Below are 27,808 nucleotides of genomic sequence, written 5' to 3'. Positions count from 1 at the left end.
CAGTTTTGGCAGTCTGCACTACATATATAAGACTGCTGCCAGGCCACCTGAAAGCGTACACTAAAGACAACCTATGAACATTAAAATGGGAAAGGTATGTTTTTTTTCAATATATGTGCTTCTTAAACTGGTCCTCTTTTTATACATGTGATATATAGACAGGAGCCATTACAAAAATAGAGTTGACATGGCAGAAAAAGGTTTCTGCTACAGATTCCCACCATATTATATAATTTCACACTATACGTTGTAATGCATACCATCAAATCTTCAGTTTTTTTAACGCTACAATGCAATGACCAACTAATGGCTTGTTTAAACACGAAAAAAAATAATCCAAAAACTGCAGTGATAAGTAAAAAAAAAACGTAAAAAAAACACATCAAAATCTGCACCAAAATCTGTATAGCAGAATCCTTGCTAATTTCAAGTTTGTCAGAGAAGCTTTTGCATGTGTGAACATACCCTTATATATAGTCTGACACTGTGAGAATCAGGTTACTATGTTGTCTTTTTCTGCTAAAAATCTTCAATGTTTCTAATAATAAAAAAAAAGATTTAATAAAAAATTTAAAAATATATTTTTTAAAGAATATTGACTAGTGAATGACTGATTGTGATCCCGTTGAGATAAAATTGTTGCTTATCTTCTAGATAATTTTTTACGAAGACCGTGACTTTCAAGGACGTTCCCATGAATGCACTAGTGATCACCACGATTTACAGCCTTATCTGAGCAGATGTAATTCAGTTCGAGTTTTGAATGGTTGCTGGATGATTTATGAACGTCCAGGTTACACAGGATTTCAGTACTATCTTAAACAGGGGGATTACACAGACTACCAAAACTGGATGGGATTTAGTGACGCCATTAAATCATGTCAAATGATTCCTCAGGTATGATGCTCATATTTATTACATTGCAATAGCTGAGGTAGGAATTAAATAGCATTTTACACACTTTCCTCCAGCCAATAAGACATGCAGAATGTTTGCAGCAGCACTTACGGGCAGGAATTTCTTTCCTCTTCACTCAAAGCTTGTTCATCTGTTAAGAATTATTACTTTGATATTCTACTTGTGTGTCACTTTCCTAAATGTAAAGTCCTGTACAATATGCTGGAAAAATATAAATAAAGATTATTAGTGTCACAATTTCTGATTTTAACTATCATTATACAGCTATAGTCCAGATGAAACCTTTGTTTCATGCAAATTATGAAATCGAGTCTCAATACACAGGAGTTTAACTAGAGAGGGCTCCCAGGTCACTCCAATACATTAGACCCCCCAAACAAAACCATAGGCATGTACTTACCTCTCCCTACTGTTAGGGCATTGTAAGTGATACAGCAACCAATGTCCTGGGTGAAGACCATGTATGTGCCATCATGAATAGTGTCTAGACACTCGGTCAAAAAATGGCATCTTGGCTTATAATCCTGAACCTTGTGTGAAGGACTTAGTGCCCTGAAGAACCTGATGTACCAGGGGGGGGGGGGGGGGGGGGGGTTGTGTGCTACCTGAACTATGAAGCCCACTGCCACTAGATATTAGACACAACTAATTTTATAGTATTATGGTGACTTGGATAATTCAAGCATATTTTTCTCCTTTGAAGCCTATTTGAATACATCTGCAATGGGTAAAAAAAAACAAGCTTTGATGCACTATTGCTCTGTAGAAGAGATCTGTGCAGTGACCTTTGACAAAGATTATGTTTTAAATAGGTCATACTATGTGCATACAATGTGTATTTTTAATGGAATAACCAGGGTTATATTGGTCTGTTGCTCTCTAACTGAAAATTTTAAGAAGAAAAAAACATGGCTACAAATAAAAAGTTAAATTTTTGTTGTTCATAATCTGATGCAGAGTTCACACTGAATTTTATTCTGTGGATGTTATGATACTGATTTTCTGCTATGCGTCGTTTGAATCTGGATAAGAGCAGATACAAAAAAAGAACTGGAGATGTTCAAATGTAATTGGGAAAACAATGGAAGTCCTCAAATATTAGATTTATTGGATTGACTATCTTCCCAAAGTGTCAAAATATTCTGCATTTGGCTAACAGTAAATGGAATTCAAAGTTGTGTCCTTTGTCATGCATATTGTTACCCTGTTGGATCTGTTACCTGTTATGCTTGTTCATATCACTAACCCGAGAAGTTCACTCAGCAGGATATTCAATTCTATGCAACAGTTGCTTTAATTTCAGGTAGCTTCAGTTCTTTGTTGTATATATGTTTTGCTTATTTATTTATTTAATGTTATTCAGGATTAGATGTCTTCCAAAACCAGCATCACATCTGTTCTTAGGTTGTGTGTGGTTTTGCAGCTCAGTTTTACTCAAATATAATTAGTTATAATATTACATACAACCTGGTGACAGGTGTGCTGCTGTTTTGGAGAGAAATTAGCTATAGTTTATGCCTGGATATCCCCTTTAAGAAATTTTTTGTCAGCTCTTCTGACATGTCTGGTTTAGAAGATATCTTTATACCTAATAAAATAACAGTTTTGGAGTATCTTTTGTACAATTCTTCTGCTATGTCTCCATCTGAGTGTAAATATGTCTCTTGTCAATGTGCCACTATACATTCTTAAATTGTTAAAGGGGTACTCCAATGGAAAACATTTTTTTCTATATCAACTGGTGCCAGAAAGTTAAACAGATCTGTAAATTACTTCTATTTAAAAATCTTAATCCTTCCAGTACTTATCAGCTGCTTTATACTCCACAGGAAGTGGTTTTCTTTGTGAATTTCCTTTTTGTCTGACCACAGTGCTCTCTGCTGACACCGCTGTCCATTTAGGAACTGCCCAGAGTAGGAGCAAATCCCCATAGCAAACCAATCTTGCTCTGCACAGTTCCTAACATGGACAGATGTGTCAGCAGAGAGCACTTGTGGTCAGACAGAAAAGAAATTCAAAAACAAAAGAACTTCCTTTGAAGCATACAGCAGCTGATAAGTACTGGAAGGGTTGCAATTTTTAAATATAAGTAATTTAAATATAAGTAACTTTCTGGCACCAGATAATGTAGAATTTTTTTTTTCCAGTGGAGTATTCCTTTAATGCTGACTGAGCAGTGTCTGAGGGTGGATTATGAGAAATTTACAAATAACCTATGATCACTTTCATGCTGCCTGGACCATGAGTGATCTGGGTGGTCACTGTCAGCTCCTCTCTGCCCCACCAGCCTTGATTGATAGATCTCTTCCTGTCTGAATATAGGAAAAGATGCACAAATAAAGGCCAATGGAGCAGACAGAAGTTACCAATAACTGTCCCAATGATTCATCAGGCAGCACACGGTTTATCAGGGAATAGAAAAACAGAGATAAGATCTTCTAAAAAAATGCACCACCTCTGTCCTTGGGTATTATAACTTGACTAAATCAGTCCTTCTTCCCAGTCTTGAAGATAAAAAAAAAAAATCCAACATGGTTACAGCACTGGTAAAACGTTCATTTATCCATTAAAATTCACATAGTACAAAATAAGGTGTAATCCAACATTTTTGAGGTAAAGAACCTCCCTTACATTGAACATATGTTGGATTGCACCTTATTTTGTACTATGCAGATTTTAATGGATTAAAATAAATGGACATTTTACCAGTGCTGTGACCACGTTGGATTATAACTTGGCTACTTTCACTTCAGTAGAACTGAGCTGCAATACCACATACAACCTGTAGATAGGTGTCGTACAGTTTTTTGAAGAAATCAGCTATGTTTAAATTCAATGCTTTCCCAAAGAGTCACAGAGTAAATACAAATTAACATATTTGTATTTCTATAATTTTTATATTTCCTAATTGTACATATTTACAAACTTTAGGCCATTTTTAAAGTTTTAGCATTCAAGAATGTACTATTCTAGAGAAAGCATCTCTTTATGTGGCAAATTTGTAAAACTTGCATTCTTTTTATACATTTTTCTTTATTTTAAGCATTATGGACCTTACAGAATTAGACTGCATGAAAGAGACAACTTGAGAGGTGAGATGAAGGAGTTCACAGAAGATTGTCCACATGTTTATGAAAAGTTTAATCACCATGACATTCACTCCTGCAATGTACTGGAAGGCTACTGGATATTTTATGAGCAGCCCAACTATCGGGGTCGCCAGTACTACTTGATGCCTGGGGAATATAAGAGGTTCAGTGACTGGGGTGCCATGAACGCCAGAGTGAGCTCTTTCCGTAAAGTAATACATTGCTTTTAGCTTTTTCAATTTTATAAAAAAAATAAAGTATATTTATCACATAATGCATGAAATTATATGTTTTAATGTCCTAATAACAATAAAGTATATATATATATATATATATATATATATATATATATATATATATATATATTATTCCTTTGTGGGCAGGGCTGGTTTTAGACAAAGTGTGGACCTGGGCAAAATTGTTGGGTCCCTAAATGCTTAAATATTGTACCAACAACACTGTCACAGTCAAAACAGAAAGTAGGTCTTCAAGCACAAGCCCCAAGACATGTCCCATCTACACACACAAGGCATATGTCCTACCTATGTACACAAGACATATGTCCTACCTATGCACACAAGGTATTTGTCACATCACGGCTTGTCACATCACGGTTTGCTGATCCATTATAAGTCTGGAACAGTGAGACAAAAATTGCTTAAGTACCAGTGAAACTTTAAATAAAACAAATAACAGTGTGCTAGTGGTGTAAAGAATATAATAATAAAATATTAAAGGGGTACTCTGCCCTTAGACATCTTATCCCCTATGAAAAGGATAGGGGATAAGATGTCTGATCGTGGGGGTCCAGCTTCTGGCTGTGCAGCTCCAGGCATTCTAAATATTATGTTTAGAACGTTTGGTGCGGCGGCTGTGATCATGATGTCATGCCACGCCCCCTCCATTCCTCTGTGGCGGCCATCATGCCCCCTCCCATAGACATGAATTGAGGGTGCATGTTGTGACATGATGACCACAGCTGCTCTCACCAAGCATTCTGAACATAATGTTTAGAATGCCGGGTGCTGCACAGAGATTGTGGGGGGTCCCAGAGGCTAAACCCCCATGATCAGACACTTTTTTTTCCCTATCCTTCCCTACAATAACTGGCTGGTGTAGACTTCATTGGGTTGTGCAGGGACATTCATTTTTGCCCCAACCTGACAGCAGGCACGGAGGAAAGCTGCTGTTCACTAGGCAAGTAACCATAGCAACCACCGGATGCCTGTCAGGTTCTATACATGGTTTTCTTTAAAAAAAAAAAATAGGACATATGCACAATGGGCTCCAGGTGTCAGGCAGTTTCCTCATCAGTTGTGTCATTCATCATTGTCCCTCCATGTGTTATGTCAGAAACCTCAATATACTTGACAAAAGAAAAAAAAAACAATTTAAGAATACACTATACAGGGGTGTATGGTGGTATATGTGTTTCTAGTATGGGACAAAAAGATGGTAATGATTACAGTGTAGTTACATCATGAAAGAATCTCCAACCAAGTCTTGTCTCCATTGCCAAAATTAACTTATTCCCTATCCACAGGATATGGCATAAGTAGCTGATCGTGGGGTGTCCGACCACTGGGACCTGGGAATCTCTAGAGCGGGCAAAGCTCTCAGTGAGGAGAGTGTGAGCTCCATTCATTTCTATGGGAGTGCAGAAGAGTTCTAAGTACAGCACTAGGTATAAGGAGGATGGTGAAAGGGGAATGGTCCTAGTGATGGCACTTCTCCAGAGTAAAAAGATTTATTCCAAGATAACTGGCATAAAACAAGTAAGATAGCACATCCAACGTGTTTCGGGTCCGGACCGGACCCTTTCTTAAATGCTATTTATCTTGGAATAAATATTTTTACTCTGGAGAAACACCATCACTGGGATCATTTGTCTATCACCGTCCTCCTTATACAGTGTATAACCGAAGCTCCTGAAGCTATCAGGTCTGCCCAGGGCTGCTGACCAATGGCCATTTAACTACATGCTGATCTAGGTGTTGTGCTTCTAGTGCAACAGCCTTTGTTAAGTGCAAATTGTTTAATTTTTTGTCTTCCTGAGCTGATATTGCGATAATGCACTAGGACTGCACCCGGATTGTTTTCTTTTTATTTCAATAGAGTATAGCACTCTGGTTTCATTGGCGCTCTCATTGAAATTCATGAAGTGTGTTCCGTCTACTGGTCACATGCTCTTCACGGAGCAGGTCGGGGTCGTACAGAGATCACGGGGGGGATCAGCTACTTATAAATAAATTTTGACTGGCGTTCTTCTTTAAATACACATACACAGTTGAAAGCCACACTTGTTGGTGATTCTGGAACATCTGTCATGAATCCCTTGACCAGGCCCCACTGTTCGTCAGACTCCACACTAGTCACTTGTCACTATGGTAGGGATGCAACTTGCACATCTGGTGCCCTGGTACTTCACACATTTTTGGTAAAATGGGTGCACAAATTTTCACATTACATACATTTTAAAAGCACACTTTACTCACAATACACTTACTTTTTCACCATTTTGAAGGCAGAAGAAGTACTATGGCCTCCCAGTGGCTACAGACTTCACCAGCTACTGTACAGTGACTACAGTAAGCTTTGGGAATACAGAGACTTCTTAAAGGACAACTGTCAGGATCTTTTGTTAAAGGGGTACTCCGGTGAAAAGCTTTTTTTTTATCAACTGGTGCCAGAAAGTTAAACAGATTTGTAAATTACTTCTATTAAAAAATCTTAATCCTTCCTGTACTTATTAGCTGCTGAATACTACAGCAGAAATTCTTTTCTTTTTGAAACAAAGAGCTGTCTGCTGACATCATGAGCACAGTGCTCTCTGCTGACATCTCTGTCCATTTTAGGAACTGTCCAGAACAGCATATGTTTTCTATGGGGATTTCCTTTTACTCTGGACAATTCCTAAAATGCACAGAGGTGTCAGCAGAGAGCACTGTGCTCATGATGTCAGCAGACAGCTCTGTGTTTCTAACGGAAAATAATTTCCACTGTAGTATTCAGCAGCTAATAAGTACAGGAAGAGTTAAGATTTTTTAGTAGTAAAAGTAGTAGTAGAAGTAATTTACAAATCTGTTTAACTTTCTGGCACCAGTTGATTTAAAAAAACAACAACACGTTTTTCACCCGAGTACCCCTTTGCCCCTTAAGGACCAAGGGCGTACAGGTACGCCTTTGCTCCCTGGTACTTAAGGACCAAAGGTGTACCTGTGCGCCTGTGGGAATTTTGGTCCCTGCCGCGCGCCGGGCGGGGACCGGACGGGGGTGACTGCTGATATCTATCAGCATGCACCCTGCACAAATGCCCAGGGGGGTCATCAGACCAACCCATGTCGGCAATCACCACAAATTGCAAGTGAATTCACACTTGCAATTTGTGGCTATTCTGGGTCATACGGGTCTATGGTGACCCGGTGACCCGGAATATAAGGGGGATCGCAGTTGTCCAAGACACCCACGATCCCCCTTGAAGGGATAGGAGTGAGGTGGCAGAGGTGCCACCCCTCCTATCCCTGCTATTGGTGGTCTAGACACGACCACCAATAGCAGATCGGGGGTGGGGGGGTTTACTTTAGGTTTCCCTGTTCTGCCCACCCACAATAGGCGGGGCAGAACAGAGAAACAGCAGAGGACCGGTGTCGACGTCCACTTACCCCGCGGGCGAAGCTGCAGGCGATGATCGGTGGAGGAGATCGGAGTCCGGCGATGTCGTGCGGCTGGCTCCCTGGATCCGACGGAAACAGGTAAGTTGCCTAGCAACATCTGGAGGGTACAGTTTGAGACCACTATACAGTGGTTTCCAAACTGTAACCCTCAAGATGTTGCAAAACTACAACTCCCAGCATGACCAGACAGCTGTTTGGGCATGCAGGGATTTGTAGTTTTGCAACAGCTGGAGGGCCACAGTTTGGAGATCACTGGCAGTGATCTCTAACTGTGGCCCTCCAGATGCTGCAAAACTGCAACTCCTACCATGCCCAAACAGCAGTTTGCTGTCTGGGCATACTGGGATTTGTAGTTTTGCAACAGCTGGAGGTCCACAGTTTTGAGATCTCTAAATTGCACCCCTCCAGATGTTGCAAAACTGCAAATCCCAGCATGCCCAAACAGCAAACAGCTGTCTCGGCATGCTTGGAGTTGTAGTTGTGTACCTCCAGCCAGGGGCGTACCTAGAGCATTTGGCACCCGGGGCGGACCCTTTGTTTGGCACCCCCCCCCCCCCCACACACACACACGCACCCCCCCTTAATTACACCCCCTCTCTCCCCCCTGGAGCGGACTGACAACACTCGGGGCCCCCGGACCAAAAAAAAGGCAAGGGCCCCTGCTAGGCTCTGCAGCTCATCAATCTTCTGCCATGCCCCTATTCCACCCAAATCCCACACAGAATAAACTAAAATTTATATATGTAAGAAACACTTTAACGTAGGTAAATTTCCATTACCAAAATTTGTAACGCAATTTCTCCTGAGTACGGAAATACCCCATGTGTGGGTGTAAAATGCTCTGTGGGTGCCCAACAAGGCTCAGGAGTGAGAGCACACTATGTACATTTGAGGCCTAAATTGGTGACTTGCACAGGGGTGGCTGATTTTACAGCGGTTCTGACATAAACGCAAAAAAATAAATAGCCACATGTGACCCCATTTTGGAAACTACACCCCTCATGGAATGTAACAAGGGGTATAGTGAGCCTTAACACCCCACAGGTGTTTGAAGAATTTTCATTAAAGTTGGATGGGAAAATGAAAAAAACTTTTTTTTTTCACTAAAATGCTGGTGTTACCCTACATTTTTCATTTTCACAAGGGAAAATAGGAATAAAGCCCCCCAAAATTTGTAGCCCCATTTCTTCTGAGTATGTGGATCCATATGTGGATGTAAATTGCTCTGTGAGCGAACTACAATGCTCAGAAGAGAAGGAGCGCCATTGGGATTTTGAAGAGAAAATTTGTCTGGAATTGAAGGCCATGTGTGTTTACAAAGCCCCCATGGTACTAGAACAGTGGGGGGGGGGGGGGCACATGTGACCCCATTTTGGAAACTACACCCCTCATGTAATGTAATAAGGGGTGCAGTGAGCATATATGCCCCACAGGGGTCTGACAGATTTTTGGAACAGTGGTCCGTGAAAATGAAAATTGAAATTTTTCATTTGCTCAGCCCACTGTTCCAAACATCTGTCAAACGCCAGTGGGGTGTAAATGCTCACTGCACCCCTTATTAAATTCTGTGAGGGGTGTAGTTTCCAAAATGGGGTCACATGTGGGGGGGTCCACTGTTCTGGCACCACGGGGGTCTTTGTAAACACACATGGCCCCTGACTTCCATTCCAAACAAATTCCCTTTTCAAAAGCTTAATGGCGCTCCTTCTCTTCTGAGCATTGTAGTGCACCAGCAGAGCACTTGACGTCCACACATGGGGTATTTTCATACTCAGAAGAAATGGGGTTACACATTTTGGGGCTAATTTTCTCCTATTACCCATTGTAAAAATGTAAAATTTGGGGGAAAAAACTGCATTTTAGTGAATTTTTTTTTCTTTTAATCCGACTTTAAGGCTGCATTCACATCACAATTTCTCCAATTTCTCCATTCGACCTGAGTACACGATTTTTATAACTTAAAATCGTATGAAATCGTATATAAAGTCGGATCCATTGACCTCCATAAAAAAATCGGATCCATTACACACATCCGATTTGATCCGCATCCGATTTCACACGATTTTTGTTCAGGTCTGAAATCATGGTCAACCCCGATTTCAGACCCGAACAAAAATCGTGAGAAATCGGATGCGGATCAAATCGGATGTGTGTAATGGATCTGATTTTTTAATGGAGGTCTTTGGATCCATCTTTATATACGATTTCATACGATTTTAAGTTATAAACATTGTGTACTCAGGTCGGATGGAGAAATCGTGATGTGAATGCAGCCTTAACAAAACGTCGTGAAGTATCTGTGAGGTGTTAAGGCTCCCTATACTCCTTGTTACATTCCTTGAGGGGTGTAGTTTCCAAAATAGTATGCCATTTTTTTGCTGTTCTGGCACCATAGGGGCTTCCTAAATGTGACATGCCCCCCAAAAACCATATCAGAAAAACTCACTCTCCAAAATCACATTGTCGCTCCTTCCCTTCTGAGCCCTCTACAGCGCCTGCCAAACACTTGACATACACATATGAGATATTTCCATACTCGAGAGAAATTGGGTTACAAATTTTGAGAGGATTTTCTCCTTTTACCTCTTGTAAAAATTGAAAAACTGCGTCTACAAGAACATGCGACTGTAAAAAATGAAGATTTTGAATTTTCTCCTTCACTTTGCTGCTATTCCTGTGAAACACCTAAAGGGTTAACACACTTACTGAATGTCATTTTGAAAAAAGTGAATAAAGATCATTTAACCCCTTTCCTAATAAAAGTTTGAATCACCCCCCCCCCTTTTCCCATTTAAAAAAAAAATTTGTGTAAATAAAAATAAACATATGTGGTACTGCCACGTGCGAAAATGTCCGAGTTATAAAAATATATCGTTAATTAAACCATATGTTCAATGGCGTACGCACAAAAAAATTCCAAAGTCCAAGATAGTGTATTTTTGGTCACTTTTTAAATCATGAAAACATTAATAAAAATCGATCAATAAGCCCTATCAATGCAAAAATGGTACCGCTAAAAACGTCAGATTATGGTGCAAAAAATGAGCCCATACTGCTCCATAAGTGGAAAAATAAAAAAAGTTATAGGGATCAGAAAATGACAATTTTAAATGTATACATTTTTCTGCATGTAGTTATGATTTTTTCCAGAAGTACGACAAAATCAAACCTACATAAGTAGGGTATCATTTTAATTGTATGGACCTACAGAATAAAGAGAAGGTGTCATATTTACTGGAAAATGTACTGTGTAGAAACGGAAGCCCCCAAAACTTATAAAATGTTTTTTATTTTATTTTGTCTCACAATAATTTTTTTTCCATTTCACCGTAGATTTTTGGGTTAAATGACTGACGTCAATACAAACTAGAATTGGTGATGCAAAAAATAAGCCATCATATGGATTTTTAGGTGCGAAATTGAAAGAGTTATGATTTTTTAAAGGTAAGGAGGAAAAAACGAAAATGCAAAAACGGAAAAACCCTGGGTCCTTAAAGGGGTATTCAACCCCTGGACATCTTATCCCCTATCCAAAGGATAGGGGATAAGATGTATGAACGCAGAAGTCCCGCTGCTGGGGACCCCCGCAATATAGCATGCGGCACCTACCTGTTTCTTGTCCGGAAGCGCTGGAGGGTCTGGGTCCCGACCACGGGAACGGAAGTCTGTGACGTCACGACTCCGCCCCCGTGTGACATCACGCCCCGTCCCCTCAATGCAAGTCTATGGATAGGGGATAAAATGTCTAGGGGCAGGGTACCTTTAAGGGGCTAATATATACCCCATCTTTCCCAAATAAAAAACGTAAATAAAAAATATACATATTTGGTATTGCCATGTGCAGAATTGTCAGAGCTATTAAAAAGGCTGTCTCCTTACTTTTTCCAACTCCTTCGGCCTGTTTGCATTGGCCAGAGGTAGCAAGGACAGCCAAAAGCAGCCAAAACTATTTGCTTTACTCTTAAATGAGCAAATTACATAGCCCCGCTAGCCATACTGTTTACATAATGTCTAATTCACTGTAACGGGTCACGGCAGGTGGTGGATCCTCTGGGCCTGTGTGGATGATGACGTGAGCCGTGCCAGGGAGCGGAGTCTAAGGTGCAGCTGGTTTTCACCAGAGCCCGCCACAAAGCGGGATGGTCTTGCTGCGGCAGACGGCACCCAGGTCGCTACCCCTGGCCCGACTTGTCCACAGAGGTAGCTGGGATGTGGCATGGCACAAAAGGAAACTGGCAAGACGTGGTCAAGGTAGCAGTAGATCAGGGCAGGTGGCACAGGTGTCAAGTCAAGTAACGGAATAGGGAAATTAACACAGATATCAGGAACACTGTATGCGTTCACTAGGGCTCAAGGCAACAATGATCCGTCAGGGAACAAAGGGAGGAACTGATAGTTATAACAAGAGCACAGTTGAATACACTTAATTAAATGAGTACTGGTCCTTTAAAGGTAAGAGCTCCGGCGCGCGCGCCCTAGGAGGCAGGGGCACACGCGCCGGGGCTGTGGGAACAGAAAGACCAGGAAGGTGAGTGACGGGCTGGGATTCATATGCGGGCACGTCCGTCCCGCGATGCGAATCCCAGCCCCGTCGGCAGTGGGGACATGACAATTGAGTGCTCACGGCCAGTGTGTCTGTCCGGAGCGCAGATGTTACAGTACCCCCCCCCCCCCCTTTGGCCTCCCCCTCTTGGAATTCAGAAAGTTCCCCACTACATGAGACATTCCAAAAATGGATCATGGGTTACTGAGTCACTATCATCGGGGACATTTTTACGCTGCCTCAAATGCGCAGCGCTCTCTCTCCACCTGAGCGGGGTGCGCATTTGAGGCAACAGGTTAGGGATGGCCACACACATCACATTCCCAGAATGATGATTCAGGGCATAGGGTTTGGGGTGGGCATATTTTTTAGCTTTGGCTATGCTCTGGGTCATCATTCTGTGAACATAACCTGTTTTATGATTTTATGTCCCACTGTGCCCCATTTTAGTAATTTACCCCATGTAACATTCCTTGAGGGGGGATCCTGCTGTTCTGCCTCCTTAGGCAGCTATGTAGAAGCTCAAGGCCCCCGACTGTGCTCCTGCTCTTCTGTGAACGGTGTGCATCCCCACAGAGCTGTTTATGCCCAGATATTAGGTATGTCCTTACTCCAAAGAAATGTACTTACAAATTAATGGTGACATTTCTCCTTTTACCACTTGTGAAAATGAAAAATTTGAGGTAACCTCAGTATTTTAGTGTAAAAAAAAAAATGTTTCCTTTTCACATCCCACTTTAATGAACATTTATCAAACACCTGTAGGGTGTTAAGGCTCACTGTACCCCTTATTACATGCCTTGAGGGGTGTAGTTTCCATAACAGTATGCCATGTGTTCTTTTTTTTGCTGTTCTGGCACCATAGGGGCTTCCTAAATGCGACATGCCCCCCCATTTCAGCAAAATTAGCAAATGTGACTCCTTCTCTTCTGAGCATTGTAGTGCGCCCGCAGTGCACTTGATGTCCACACATGGGGTATTTACATACTCAGAGGAGATGGGGTTACAAATTGGTACACATCCAACTTTAACAAAAAGTCGTCAAACACCTAAGGCTCACTGTACCCCTTGTTACGTTCCTTGAGGGGTGAAGTCTACAAAATAGCATGCCACGTGGAGGGTTTTTTGCTGTTCTGGCACCATAGGGGCTTCCTAAATGCGACATGCCCCCCAAAACCATTGCAGCTAAATTTGCTTTCCAAAAGACAAATGTGTGTTCTCTTCTGAGCATTGTAGTGCGCCCGCAGTGCACTTGACGTCCACATATGGGGTATATCCATTCTCAGAAGAGATGGGGTTACAAATTTTGGGGGGCATTTTCTCTTATTACCCCTTTTAAAATGTAAAATATTGGGGGGCGTGGCCAGCCATGTACGAGGTTGGACGCTGATCCTCAGAGCTCTGTCTCCAAGGCTTGTAAACTGAGGGGATTTACCAGTTTTTATGGGAGCCAGATGACCTCCCCAGCAACCTGTGGTCCCCATATGGAACTTTTTCAGCCTGCTACAAGAGCACCACGACCCCTCGGACCCCATACCCGGACAGTCCAAGATGGCACTGGATCCTCCAGGAGATGAACGCTCTGCTCCGACACCTCCTATCACCCGACAGAGCGTGGCGCACGGAGGTGCTATGTCACAGAAGACCGGCTTACCAGCTCCACTGGACTTACCGGCACGCACCCCAGCACACAAGGTCTCTTCCCAGTGCCAAGAAGCTGATCACGGCTCTGCGGAGGAACCGCCGTCACAGCCCGGCTCCACGGCGGCTGATGAGAGGGAGCCGCGGACCCGTGCTACACCACCGGCACACACAACAACGGTGTGCTTGCAGCAGCTGTCTTCCCCTCCTGCTCCGGCAAAGTGAACCGAGGTGAAGTTGTCCTGCACATTCTCTCCTGCACTGCCCCTGGTAGGTGTTGGACCGCAGCCCCTGTGGGACCCTTCGCGACCCCACACCCCTGCAATACTTGGGCCGGGAGCCACTTCACCCTCGCAGAACTTCCCCTCTCTCCTCAGAAGCCAGGATGTTCACTCCCCCTCCCAGTCAGCACTCTTCATGCAGGCCCGGATTCTGGGACTAGGGGATTCCCTCCTATGGGCTCTCTTCTTGGAACCCGCCTAGCTCTGTTTTGGGGAGACAATGACTCCATCTCCTCCTCCCCTCTCATTAGCCCACCCAGCGCCTCGGCTGCCATGACCGCTGCCCGTCCGGCACAGGTCCCACTTGCTGAAAATGCCTCAACTCTTCCTCAGTCATGCCACCTCTCCTGCCTTACACCTGATAAGGGAGACTCCCTGACCTCCTCCTTGCCACCTCCGGACCCGGCCGTCACCCTTTTAAAAGGTGACCCGGAGCTTCCGGCACTGCTTTCGCTCCTCCCTACAAAGAGTGACATGTCTGCCATGGCTCTAGATCTGAAATATGCCTGGCGACAGGATCTTCAACCAGTGAAGCAAGATGTGGCGAATCTCCAGGACAGAGTTCAGGCCCTTGAGGACTTTCGGACCTCGGTCCTTGATTCCATACCAGCAGTGAGGTCTGACCTGCCCAGTCCTCTCCTCCATACAGCAATCCCTGGCAGCAATCGACATTGAGAATACGAACCGGCGCAACAATATTTGCATACACGGTCTTCCAGAGGCCACCCAGACCAGAGAACTGCTTCCTACTGTTGTCGGTATCTTCAATATGCTCTTAGGCTGCCCGCCAGATGCTCACATCGAGATCGACAGGGCCCATAGGGCACTTAGGCGGCCGAGCACTGACCCGACCCGCCTGAAAGACGTTATCTGCAGGGTCCACCAGTACTCCCTGAAGGAACAAATCATGCTTAAGGTATGACAAAGTGTAGATCTGGACTTTGATGGGGCCACTCTACGTTTGTATCCAGACCTATCACACTGCACTCTACGACAAAGGGCTCTTCTACGCCCCCTGCTGCGGATCCTGCAAGAACGCCAAATCCCATATCGCTGGGGATTCCCCTTTGCACTGCACGTTCACAACGGAGACACTAGGGCCTCGCTCAGAGTGCCTGAAGACCTCCCCACGTTCCTCTCCACTCTTGGTTTACCCTCCATGACCCTTGCGGACTGGCAAGACTTCTTGATGGATCCCTACGCCACTTTCCCAGTATCCGGCTCATCACAAGGGGCCTCCACTAGACAGCCCAATCCAGGATGGCCGATGCCACAGCGTCCGCGGAGGCCCCGCAAGCAATTGGCGGGCCCGCCCTCAGAACAGTGAACTGTTTTTCTCTGAACTGTTATACTTTCTCAGGTTAACTGTATTTTGTCCTAGGTGCAGGATTACTGCCAATGCTGATTGCCTTGCATCTTGGACTCGCCCCTCGCTCTGTGATTCTTCATGGACTTGTTCCAGTATGTTACCTAGCTTTGGGTGTTCAGCCTCTCAGATGTTTATTTCTATGGGAACTGCCTAATGTCTCACCTGGGTTCCCTACATGGTTATTGTTACCTGTATCCCTGCCCCCTCCCCCCCCCCCTCTTACAGTTGACCATCCTAACCTGGCCTGACCCACTCAATTTGGTGGTGACCGTGGCAGCTGTCTACGCTCCCAACCATGCCCAGGTTCTCTTCCTCATACAGACACTAGAGACCCTTTCTACATTTGCGGCGTTATTCAGTGACCCCCAAGCTCTGGTGAGAGTCAATGGCTCTCTCTCTTCCTCGATCCCCATCCGTAACGGCACACGACAGGGATGCCCGCTCTCCCCCTCCTCTATGTGCTTTGTATGGAGCATCTATTAATTGCGCTCCAAAGGAATCCAGACATTGAGGGGTTTAACTTAGGGGCAACGTGCATCTTTGCTCTGCGTTTGCGGATGATCTTCTTCTGTACCTCACCTCTCCCCACACGTCATTGCCAGCGGTCCTACAGACTCTTCAGATTTATTCCCACTTTAGTAATCATAAGATAAACATGTCCAAAAGTGTGGCACTAGGCCTCTCCACCCCTTTGACACTCCCCTTGAGAAGTCTTCTAACTGGGATGGTACTACGCCCCTATGACGATATAGTTCCCTCCCACCTTCGCAGTCTGGTTAGGCACATGCAATACCACCAACTTAACCATTTTGTAATGACCACGGGCCGGACATTAAACTTGACTAGACCCCTTCTCCCCTTCGAGAAGCTGTGTACCACTTCCTCCCAGGCACCCAAGGCGGTTTCTCAACTCTATAGTCTCCTCTTGGGAAAAGCAAACCAGTGCCTGCCGGCGTTTGTGAAGGCCTGGGAGGAGGAGCTACACACCTCTTTTGCCCCATCGAATTGGTCAGCAGCCTTACTTAAATGCCACAAATTCTCCATTTCCTGTAGAGTCCAAGAAACAATTTATAAATTACTGTCCAGAAGGTATTGAGTCCCCATGTTGCTACATAAAATGTATCCGTCTGTATCTGATCTCTGCTGGCATTGTGGATGGCACCAAGACTCGTATATGGTAGCCCTGCCCGGTGCTTCAACCATTTTGGTCAGACGTGACCTCTCGCATCACTACAGTTACTGGAATGACCTAACCCAACGACCCGAAAGTCCTCCTATTGTCGATCATGCCTGCGGCTAGGAAATCACCATCAAAAAAGTTAGCTCAATTTATGCTCATGGCCGCAAGGACTGTGATCCTGAGGCATTGGAAGGACTAACTTCTCCCCACTTTCTCTGAATGGTACCATGAGATTCTTTTCACCTGTCGTATGGAGGAGCTCATGGCTGACTCCTCAGGCCGGAGTGAAGCATATGTGGCAACCTTAGCTGACCTTCATTGAAACCCCGCTTTACAGAGAGGGGTGATCCTTTCAGCCCTGCCCCCCCCCCTTATAGTTGACCTCTTCTCTGGACCTGTCCCACAATATAGCCAGAGGCCGATGCCCAATGGAGATCGTAGTAGTGATGGCAGACAACTGGCGACCCAGGAGTTGTTCTTCATTGTTTCCTTTCGCTTTCTTTTTCTCTCTCCCCCTCCTCCCCTCCCTTTTTCTTCCCTTCCCTTCTTCCCCTCCGATGTCTTCTCAGTCCTCCCCTTCCATGCTCCCCCCTCCTCATTTCGACTCTCCTCTCTCTCCACCCAAATGGTTTCCAGTGCAGCTTTATTGATGCATGATGCTTTGCTCTTTGGATTTATTGACCTACTGTGTTGACTTACATTTGTTCTTTTTAATTCTGCGATGGTTATTGCTCCTTTAGTTCCTGTAATGATGATGTACGAGCTGTTGTTCATTTTCAGTATGTGATGTGCTACACTGGACCCTTTGTTCTGCTGTTTATTTACAATAAAACATGTTTATGCATTTAAAAAAAATTTAAATTTGGTGGGACATCAGCATTTTAGTTAAAAAAAATTACACACCCAACTTTAAAGAAAAGTCGTCAAACACCTGTGGGGCGATAAGGGTCACTGCACCCCTTGTTATGTTCCTTGAGGGGTGTAGTTTCCAAAATAGTTTGCCATGTGTTTTTCTTTTGCTGTTCTGGCACCATAGGGGCTTCCTAAATGCGACATGCCCCCAAAAACCATTTCAGCTAAATTTGCTTTCCAAAAGCCAAATGTGACTCCTTCTCTTCTGAGCATTGTAGTGCGCCAGCAGAGCACTTGACATCCACACATAGGGTATTTCCATACTCAGAAGAAATGGGGTTACAAATTTTGGGGAGCATTTTCTCCTATTACCCCTTGTAAAAATGTAAAATTTGGGGGAAAACCAGCATTTTAGTGAAAAAAAATAATTTACACATAAAACTTTAACAAAAAGTTGTCAAACACCTGTGGGGTGTTAAGGCTCACTGTACCCCTTGTTACATTCCTGGGGGGGTGTAGTTTCCAAAATAGTATGCCATGTGGAGGGTATTTTTGCTGTTCTGGCACCATAGGGGCTTCTTAAATGTGACATGCCCCCCAAAAACCATTTCAGAAAAACTCACTCTCCAAAATCCCACTGTCGCTCCTTCCCTTTCTGAGCCTTGTAGTGCACCCACAGAGCACTTGACATACACATACGAGGTATTTCTTTACTTGAGAGAAATTGCGTTACAAATTCTCTCCTTTTATTCAAAATCTGGGTCTACAAGAACATGCAAGTGTAAAACCTGAAGATTTTGAATTTTCTCCTTCAATTTGCATCCAGCCGGAAGGCAGATGTTACATTCCCATTGACTTTACTCCCATTAAGTAAAAAATATGGTAATTATGCATGGTGCTTAGATCAAAGGATAGGGGATAAGATGCCTGATCGTGGGAGTCCCGCCGCTGGGGACGCCCGTGATCATGCAAGTGGTACCCCGTTTGTAATCAGTCCCCGGAACGTGTTCACTCCGTTTCTGATTGCGGGCGATCACCCCCTCCCGTAGGCTTGCATTGAGGGGCGGAGCATGATGTCACACGGGGGCGGAGGCGTGACGTCACATGCCGCCGGCCCGGTGGTCACACGTTATCAGACCCGGAGCGAACACGCTCCGGTGACTGATTACAAACGGGGTGCCACATGCATGATCATGGGCGTCCCCAACTGCGGGACTCCCGCGATCAGGCATCTTATCTCCTATCCTTTGGATAAGGGATTAGATGTGTAAGCACCGGAGAATCCCTTTAAGGGTTTAATAAACCACCTAAAGAGCAAGAATTGATTTGTGCTGGATTTCTCTGTGTGACCACATTTACTTACATTAGTTGAGATTCAGCACCATTCAAGGTGAACAACAGGGCAAAATGACTGTGCAACCCATTTTTGCCACTTAGCCCTAACCTTATATTTTTACCTTGTTCTTTATACAGTAATAGTCACTGCACACAGATAAACAGTGATCTCAATGCTACCTATCAGTAATAGCGCCCACATATACTATAAGGCTCAGTTCACAGACAGAATATCCACCTGGAGAATCTCCATGCAGATATTCCACAAACTGCAGGACACCGACATAATATGCTGGCACTAGGACTGCACAGGAATGCACCGTCTCATAGACACCCATGCATTCTGTGCGGTCACAGAAAAGGGATTTTCCATGCTGGAAACACCTGTGGATCCACCGGTGACCCGACCCATTTTGTGCTACCAGCTGTTGCCACCCCCCTTCTCCTTCCTCACCCGCCCCTGGCCTGCTGAAAATGTTCAGAATGCTGGGGCAGTGGACGCAGCATAGTTCCCCCCCCATAAAAAGTTGGCAGCACAGTTCCCCCACATTAGTTTTGCAGTATAGTTCCCCCACATTAGTTTGGCAGTATAGTTCCCCCACATTAGGTTTGGCAGTATAGTTCCCCCCAACATTAGGTTGGCAGTATAGTTCCCCCCACATTAGGTTGTAGTTCCCCCACATTAAGTTGGCAGTATAGTTCCCCCACCTTAGGTTGGCAGTATAGTTCACCACCTTAGGTTGGCAGTATAATTCCCCCACCTTAGGTTGGCAGCGTAGTTCCCCCACCTTAGGTTGGCAGTTTAGTTCCCCGACCTTAGGTTGGCAGTATAGTTCCCCCACATTAGGTTGGCAGTTTAGTCGCCCAACATTAGGTTGGCAGTTTAGTACCCCCACATTAGGTTGGCAGAATAGTTCCCCCACATTAGGTTGGCAGAATAGTTCCCCCCACATTAGCTTGACAGTATGTTCCCCCACATTATGCTGGCAGTATATTCCCCCACAGACATACAGCCTGCATCCATATGCAGTGTATGGCTTGAGGCTGTATGTCTATGTATTGCCCTGCTTCAGTGCTCCGACCACTGCTCCTCCTGGCTTATAGACCACAGCAGTAGGTCCCAGGGACCGGAGGAGCAGTGGTCGGAGTACTGAAGATGAAGTGCCGCTGGCAACTTACCATGCTGGCCAGCGGGCTATCTCCTGCTCGATGCTCCGCGCCTCCGTACCTATGGGCGCACGCACGGGATGTCAGTACGCCCCCCTTCCTGGATACTGCCAAGGCCATCTTTAAATTTGATTGGACACACTGTAACAAACCTCCTCCTCATGTAATATCCTTACAACTGGGGTGACACAATGTAACAAACCTCATCATGTAATCTCCTTACTACTGGGGTGACACACTGTAACAAACCTCCTCCTCATGTAGTCTCCTTACTACTGGGGTGAAACATTGTAACAAACCCCCTCCTCATGTAATCTCCTTACTACTGGGGTGACACACTGTAACATAGCCACTCCTCATGTAATCTCCTTACTACAGGGGTGACACACTGTAACAAACCTTCTCCTCATGTAAACTCCTTACTACTGGGGTGACACACTGTAACAAACCTTCTCCTCATGTAATCTCCTTACTACTGGGGTGACACACTGTAACAAACCTCCTCATGTAATCTTCTTAGTACTGGGGTGACACACTGTAACAAACCTACTCCTCTTGTAATCTCCTTACTACTGGGGTGACACACTGTAACAAAACTCCGCCTCATGTAATCTCCTTACTACTGGGGTGACACACTGTAACAAACCTCATCCTCGTGTAATCTCCTTACTACTGGGGTGACACACTGTAACAAACCTACTCCTCTTGTAATCTCCTTACTACTGGGGTGACACTCTGTAACAAAACTCTGCCTCATGTAATCTCCTTACTACTGGGGTGACACACTGTAACAAACCCCCTCCTCATGTAATCTCCTTACTACTGGGATGACACACTGTAACAAACCTACTCCTCATGTAATCTCCTTACTACTGGGGTGACATATTGTAACAGACCTGCTCCACATGTAATCTCCTTACTACTGGGGTGACACACTGTAACAAACCTCATATACACATAATACATACATACATCATAGACACACATCTACACACATACACACATCATGCATACACATAAATCTATCATGCACACATAATACATATACACACATCATACAAAATCATACACATACATATACAATACACATCCCCAACCCAAAGCCTCTCCTTACCCCCAGGAGATGATTGCTGGAGATCGGGTTGGCTGAGGTTGCCTTGCTTCTGCGCGTCAGCAGGGGCTCCCAGCAGCCCCTGGCCTCCTCAGCCCTGTAGGACCGCAGATAGTAGAAGTAAAAAAAAATAAGTGCTGGCAGCGATCGCCCGGGGCCCCGAGCAGTGGAGCGCAAGCAGGATGTGCTCTCCTCCGAGCGTGGTGACGTCTGATAAGTGAAGCGCAAGCAGTGCTCTTCCAGAATGCTCAGGACAGGGGGAGGAGTGTTAGTGCCTTAGGCCCTGAATACTGCATTTTGCACAAATTTGCGTTAAAATTTTACCACGATTTTGCAAAAAAAGGAGTTTTGTTAGTAATGCCCTAAAGCTTTTCAGGGGCCCCCTTTTGGATGGGGGCCCTAGGCAATTGCCTAGGATGCCCCGCCCTAATGCCAGCCCTGAGTAGAGGAGACTGTAAAGTCTCTCCCCAACTAGAAAGCCCGGACCCCAACGGCTTTGCCAACCATTACTATAAACACTTTAACCCCTTAAGCACCAGGCCCATTTTGGCCTTAAAGGGTAGCTCCCACCATCCTATTTTTTTTTTGCTAGCCCGTTCCTTCCTCTCCCCCCCCCCGCCCCGCATAACCCGTTCCCTCATTACACTTGCAGTTACTGCAGAGTCTGGCAACGGGCGTGCAGGGACAGCGGCGGCGACGAGGCGGCGGAGGGGATGTGCGGGAGGAGTAGCCTCCCAGCCAGTGGCCGGGGAGCCAATGTGCTCGCTCCCGCCTGTCTGATTGACAGGCAGGGAGCGAGTGCAGCCTAACTGAAAAAGGACTGATTGCCACTCCAAAATCAGTCCTTTTTCAGTGGCCGGTTTTTAAATGTAAATTAAACCTTTTTAATGAAAAAAATAAAAATAAAAGTATATTAGAGATATGTTGTAGTAGATAAGTACTACAACATATCAAAAAATAAAGTTGGTCACAGTGCCCATTTAAGGACCAGACTGATTTTATTTTTGCATTTTTGTTTTTTCCTCCTCGCCTTCTAAAAATCATAACTCTCTTATATTTCCATCCACAGACCCATGTGAGGGCTTGATTTTTGCAACACCAATTGTACTTTGTAATTACATCACTTATTTTACCATAAAATGTACGGCACAACCAAACAAATATTATTTATGTGGGAACATTGAAAAGAAAACCGCAATTTAGAAAATTTTGGAAGGTTTTGTTTTCACGCTGTACACTTTCTGGTAAAAATGACATGTTTTCTTTATACTGTGGGTCAATACGATTAAAATGATACCCATGATTATATGCTTTTCTATAATTGTACCGCTTAAAAAAAATATCAAACCATTTTAACAAAATTTGTATGTTTGAAATTGCCCTATTTTGACTACCTATAACTTTTTCATTTTTCCGTATATGGGGCGATAGGTTAGGTTTTACTTTTAATTAATTTTTTATTAATTTTTTGGGGAATAAAATGGGACAAAAAAGCAACAATTTTGGACTTTTTTTTATTTTATTTACGTTTACACTGTTCACCGTACGGTATGATTAACAATATATTTTAATAGTTCAGACTTTTATGCACGTGGCGATACCATATATGTGTATTCATTATTATTTTTACGCTTTTTGGGGGGTAAAATGGGAAAAACTGATGTTTTACTTTTTTAATGGGGGAGTGGATTTTTCAATTTTTTTAACTTTTTTATTTTAAATTTTTAAACTTTTTTTTTTTTACACTTTTTATGTCCCCATAGGGGACTATTCATTGCAACCAGTTGATTGCTAATGTGGTGTCCCGGTACCGCATTTTATACGGTACCTATGTATGTGTGGGTCCCCATAGCCAGAGTCCCTAGGACGTAGGGATCCCTCTTGTGTAGCCTACCCCTTGTCGCCTCTATTCCAACTAATAGCCTAGTAATTTATGTAAGGTTGATGTAAATATAGTAATATATATGTAAATAAATAGTTAATTACCTATTCCATAGCGTTGCAGGACCTGCGGGTCACGTGACTAGGTAAACTCTATGGTATTCTGCTTAAGGACCTTTGGAGGCACTGTGACGTAAGCAATCCCATTACACTGTGTACTGGTGAGTGACAGATGTTCGGACCAATCGGATTCACCCCGCCCCCTGCCCATATAAGGGATCGGCGGCCATCTTTTCTCTCTCTTGTTCCTGAGCTGTCAAACGAGAAGGATCTGCGCAGCAACTATCGCAGTGGGTTAGGCCCGAGCCTTGCGGCAACGGCTGAGTAATTCAGAATAGAGAGTGTATCAATCCCCAGACACTCTGAAGCATCACCGGACCTAATATAACCCCTAAATCCGGACGGATCTGCAAATATCTACCCTAAATTCAGAGACTTTCTAAATAGCTCAAGGTCCGCAACAACTGTCAGTCACTAAGCAATATAAGGACTGTTTGCATGAGACTGTTACTGTATCTTGGATGTGTCGCAAGCACTGAAGTAAAGTTTTCAAGTTCAAGTTCAATCTCTTTGTCGACCTTTAGTCATTTCATGCACCTATCGTTACTGGGAAGGGCATTACCTCAGCATACCAGCCCTCAGCCTAGCGTCACGAACTATAGGGTTAACATTAACCCCTCATATACCGGTACCATACCACCACTACCATACACCCCCCAAGGGCTACCACAAAGCCTTTTTGGTGTTCCACAAACAGGATTCGGGTGTGTGCCTACCATTGCCACTATTGAAAGTGTACCCCCCCAGAAAGCGAACTTTATTCATGTGTTGCTGTGTACAAGAACGGTGCTTGTGGGGCACCATACAAGGGGGCCAAGAGAAAAGTAAGGGGGGGAGGTGAAGATTTGTCTACAGTTGAAATGTGTAAACTGCGCAATGAGTTCATGCTGCAATCCTCTGGTCCGGTCGGCACAGATGGAGCTGAACTGCTGCCGGAAAAGCGCGCAAAGAAAGCCCATGCTGCGCCACGCCCCGCCCCTGGGCGTGGACGCCAAGTTGCTGTATCCCAGCCGAAAGGGAACTCAGAGATGCAGGAGTCATTTCTGGAGGGACCGGAAGTCGGGGCTGCACCATTAGCGTCCTTCCTGCCCAGCGCCATTTTGGAGAAGCCCACTATAAAAGATGCCACGCAGAGCAAACTCTTCAGTCTGCAGAGAGAGACGGAGAGTACAGACATGGCGGGGAGCAGCATTCCACGTGGTCAAGTTGGCAAAATGGCGCCGGAAACACGGAAAGTTGTGGCAGTCACAGCTCAACTTTTTCAAGAGCTTGCTGACTGTCTGCAGCAGTTGTCATTAGATGAAGAGGGGGCCTGCAATCTTCCCCCACTGCCTGATGATGACGACGATTGGCCAGAGACATCTCCAGCGAACAGTGCAGGGACACCTGGAGGTGCGTCACCGGTGAGATTGTCCCCTCACCACAAAACCTGGGGCTCGTGGGCCGAGATCCCTTCGGAGAAGTCTGCTGTGAGTACCCCTCCAGAGGTGGCCTATTCTTCCTCCTCCAGCCCTGAGGTTAATCCTCGATCAAGCTTGCCAAGTGCACGACCATGCTCACCAAAATTGCCGCAATGGGTGTTCGGAGATGAGCCGGAGCTGATCGAGTACATGCACAGAGTACTTCAACCATTACCTGGGAAGCCACTCCCACCAATCCCAACTGCAGAAAGGGAAAGGGCCCGTTAAGAAGCCGAGCTGGCCGAATTGATGGAAAAGTTAAAGGCCAGATATAAACAACTCTACGCTCCAAAGCACGTACATTTGCCTTATGAAGAAAGAGTGTGGTATCAAGAAAATACCAAAGAAATTGAGGCATTGTTCATCCGTAAATGGGATCACTCCCGAGAAGGGGAGGAGCCATTAGAAAGGAGAAGAGAAACTGTAGCCAAGTTCGACAAGGTCAGAGGTTATGGGACATTCCTTGACTGCCACACTGGGCAGACCATCCTCGTAAACCGGCGAGCAGTGCAAAGGCCATATCTCCTTAAGAAGTTCTACACCTTGGAGGTGGGTGAAATTGTGGAGTACACCCCTGTCCAAAGCCTTCGTGGAGAATGGACTGCAGCAATCACAAGACCAACAGCCCCAACACAGCTTCCCTTCAAGTATTTCCCGTCGACGGATTGGGAGTCCGATCCCTTCAACTTGAGGCCGACGAGGTCTGCTCCTAAAGCCTCCACCAGCGTACCCAAGGAGGAGGAGCCTAAATAGTCAAGTTCATCATCTTCCATGAACAGTAAAGAGTCAAGTTCATCATCTTCTTCATACTGTCGAGAGTCAAGTTCTGCACAGGGTGAAGAAAACAGGCCAAAGTTGAGGCCACCCAAGTCGGTACCTAGACCCTCTCGGAGCAGTGAGAGTTTGTCTAACCCTGGGGTACCCACAGATGTACCAAGGCCCTCTTGGAGCAGTGAGAGTTTGCCAGTTCCTAAGGTACCAACAGAAGGGTGATGGGTTGCTCCTAATTTGGAGATGGTGCTCAAGCCCTACTGCCCCATTGTGATCCCGGCCAGTAAGCCTATAACCCCTTCTCAAGTTGCTTTCCACCACTCTATCCTCACCAATGTGGTGTGGCAAAGCTATGTTAAGTCTAATCCTGCCCCTGATGTTGGCAGATATAGGGGAACCAAGAGAGGCACTACAAGAGTGAAGAACATCTTCTAAAGAGACTCTAAAGTAATGTCATATTGTTTTTCTGTCTAACCATTTTGTCTTACAGTAACCAAGTTCAAGAAAAGTGTCTAGCAGGACTGTGCTAAGTTTGTTTCAGTTTAAAGTTCAGCAACGTAACCATTAAGCTTGTGCCTGACTATTAAAGAGTACCTGTCATCAACAAAAACTTTTAATATGTTGTTCATAATCATTAATGAAGAGATATTGTAATATATCTTCATTAAAAAATATTAATATTTATACCAGTTTTTTCATTTGATACTTTTGGCCACTAGGGGTCTCTCTTCTATGCCTGGTCTGCAGGTAGCTTCCTATGCTTTTCATAGTAAGTGTACAGCTTTTAGGACTAATGCTGACAGCGTTCTGGTCCTTCCACCGGAAGTTCAGTAATCTCAGCTCACTGTGAGCTACAAGCCTGTGAGCTGAGAGTACTGAACTTCCGGTGGAAGGACCAGAACCCTTTCAGCATTAGTCCTAAAAGCTGTACACTTACTATGAAAATCATAAGATGCTGCTTGCAGACCAGGCATAGAAGAGAGACCCCCTAGTGGCCAAAAGTATAAAATGAAAAAACTGTTATAAATATTAATATTTTTTAATGAAGATATATTACAATATCTCTTCATTAATGATTATGAACAACATATTAAAAGTTTTTGTTGATGACAGGTACTCTTTAAGTCAAGAGACTCCTAGCCTGTAGGAGATTCATCAAGGACTGTACCCGGCTGAGTTGTGGTTAAGGCCGTGTTCACTTTTCAATTGAACTCCTAGTGTAGGTAGACTGCTGATCCTTACACGCCAATTTGTATATTGCATTGAACTCTTAGTGTAGGACTGCTGATCCTTACGCGTCTGCTTTATGTATATACTAGCAGCATCATAAGAACTCTTATGATAAATGTTGCACTTATCGGGTGACTGCACCTGAAACATGTTGGAGTGTTGATAAATGTATAGTAAATATGTATATGGTTCTGTACACAGAAAGATATCCTTGTATCTGTGTACATAAATAGTAAGTAAGGTTTGTACATAGAAAAAAAATAGTCTAATGTCTATGTACACAAAAGCAAGTCAGAGCTGTACACAGAAAATATTGACGTACTGCACGTGTACACTCAACATTAAAAACACAACAAATTCTTGTATATATAAATGTATAAAATGCTAGGTGTTTAGTAGGTAACTTCACAAGGGACACCTCGGCTCCTCCGAGGGTAGTATTATTGCTGTCGCCCATCGCTTGCACCTGACTCAACAAAAATAGTAGGGAGGATTCACTCTTAAAATAGTACTTGCACTCATAGTACCCTAGATTACTCACTTAAATGTACTACTTTAAATTTTTCTAGTACATACATCAAAATAAATATCTCACTTAAAGAAAACACTTAGGAATTGTGGCTTATTGATACCCAATTCCTGGCACTGTTAGGTACACTTATTCTTTTCTTTATTTCAATGCGTGTGTGTGATGCTCTGCCTGGCCAGTAGGTACTCTTGCAAATACAAAAAGAAACATGTAATTCTAAGAATAACCTAGTAGATTGTTTTGAAAGTGCTCTAGGGATTAGTAGCGTGTAGCCGATAGACCCTATCAGCCAACCTAACTGTGACCTAGCTTCCGGCTAGCCAGTATACCTTTCGTGTACTAACTAACAGGTAGCTTATTGTTGGCAAATAGAATGTGTGAGATAATACAAATGCCTAGTCAGCTGAAGCTAACTGTATAGAAAGCTGTACTAATGTCTAGTTAGCCTTATGTATAGAAGTATGTGCTAATGTTCGGTTTAGCCTCATAAAAATGTATAGAGAGCTGTCTTAGAAGCTAGCAACTACATGTCAGATAGCTGCCTAATTGTCTAGTAAGCTTCAAATGTATAATAAGTTTGATAAAGTTGTATAGGAAGCTAGAGACTAACGAATAGATAGCTTCTTTAAATGTCTAGACAGCATAAAATGTCTAGAT

At 44.2% G+C, this 27,808-nt stretch overlaps 1 protein-coding gene and 1 long non-coding RNA gene across 2 annotated transcripts in view; one reads left to right on the top strand and one right to left on the bottom strand.

The window, feature by feature from the left end:
- Positions 1-27,808, bottom strand: part of LOC130284451 (uncharacterized) — a 71,397-nt gene that overhangs the window by 41,232 nt on the left and 2,357 nt on the right. The window contains exons 2-3 of the long non-coding RNA XR_008847040.1: positions 4,576-4,641; positions 1,009-1,119 (exon numbers count right to left, since the gene is read on the bottom strand). This is a non-coding gene — a long non-coding RNA (uncharacterized LOC130284451). The remainder of the gene's footprint in view (positions 1-1,008; positions 1,120-4,575; positions 4,642-27,808) is intronic.
- LOC130284450 (gamma-crystallin 1-like) lies at positions 86-4,237 on the top strand. The gene is made up of 3 exons (XM_056534803.1): positions 86-94; positions 655-897; positions 3,962-4,237. The coding sequence occupies exons 1-3, from the start codon at positions 86-88 to the stop codon at positions 4,235-4,237; spliced, it is 528 nt and encodes a 175-aa protein (XP_056390778.1).

This window comes from Hyla sarda, chromosome 8, assembly GCF_029499605.1.
Source record: "Hyla sarda isolate aHylSar1 chromosome 8, aHylSar1.hap1, whole genome shotgun sequence".
NCBI lineage: Eukaryota > Metazoa > Chordata > Amphibia > Anura > Hylidae > Hyla > Hyla sarda.
The sequence above is the reverse complement of the archived record's forward strand: the minus strand, read 5'-3'. Positions and strand labels throughout refer to the sequence as shown.

Excerpts from the sequence above, each read along its gene's own strand:
- LOC130284450 (XM_056534803.1), top strand. Across the intron at positions 898-3,961 it reads CATGTCAAATGATTCCTCAG|CATTATGGACCTTACAGAAT; the intron begins GTATGATGCTCA and ends CTTTATTTTAAG.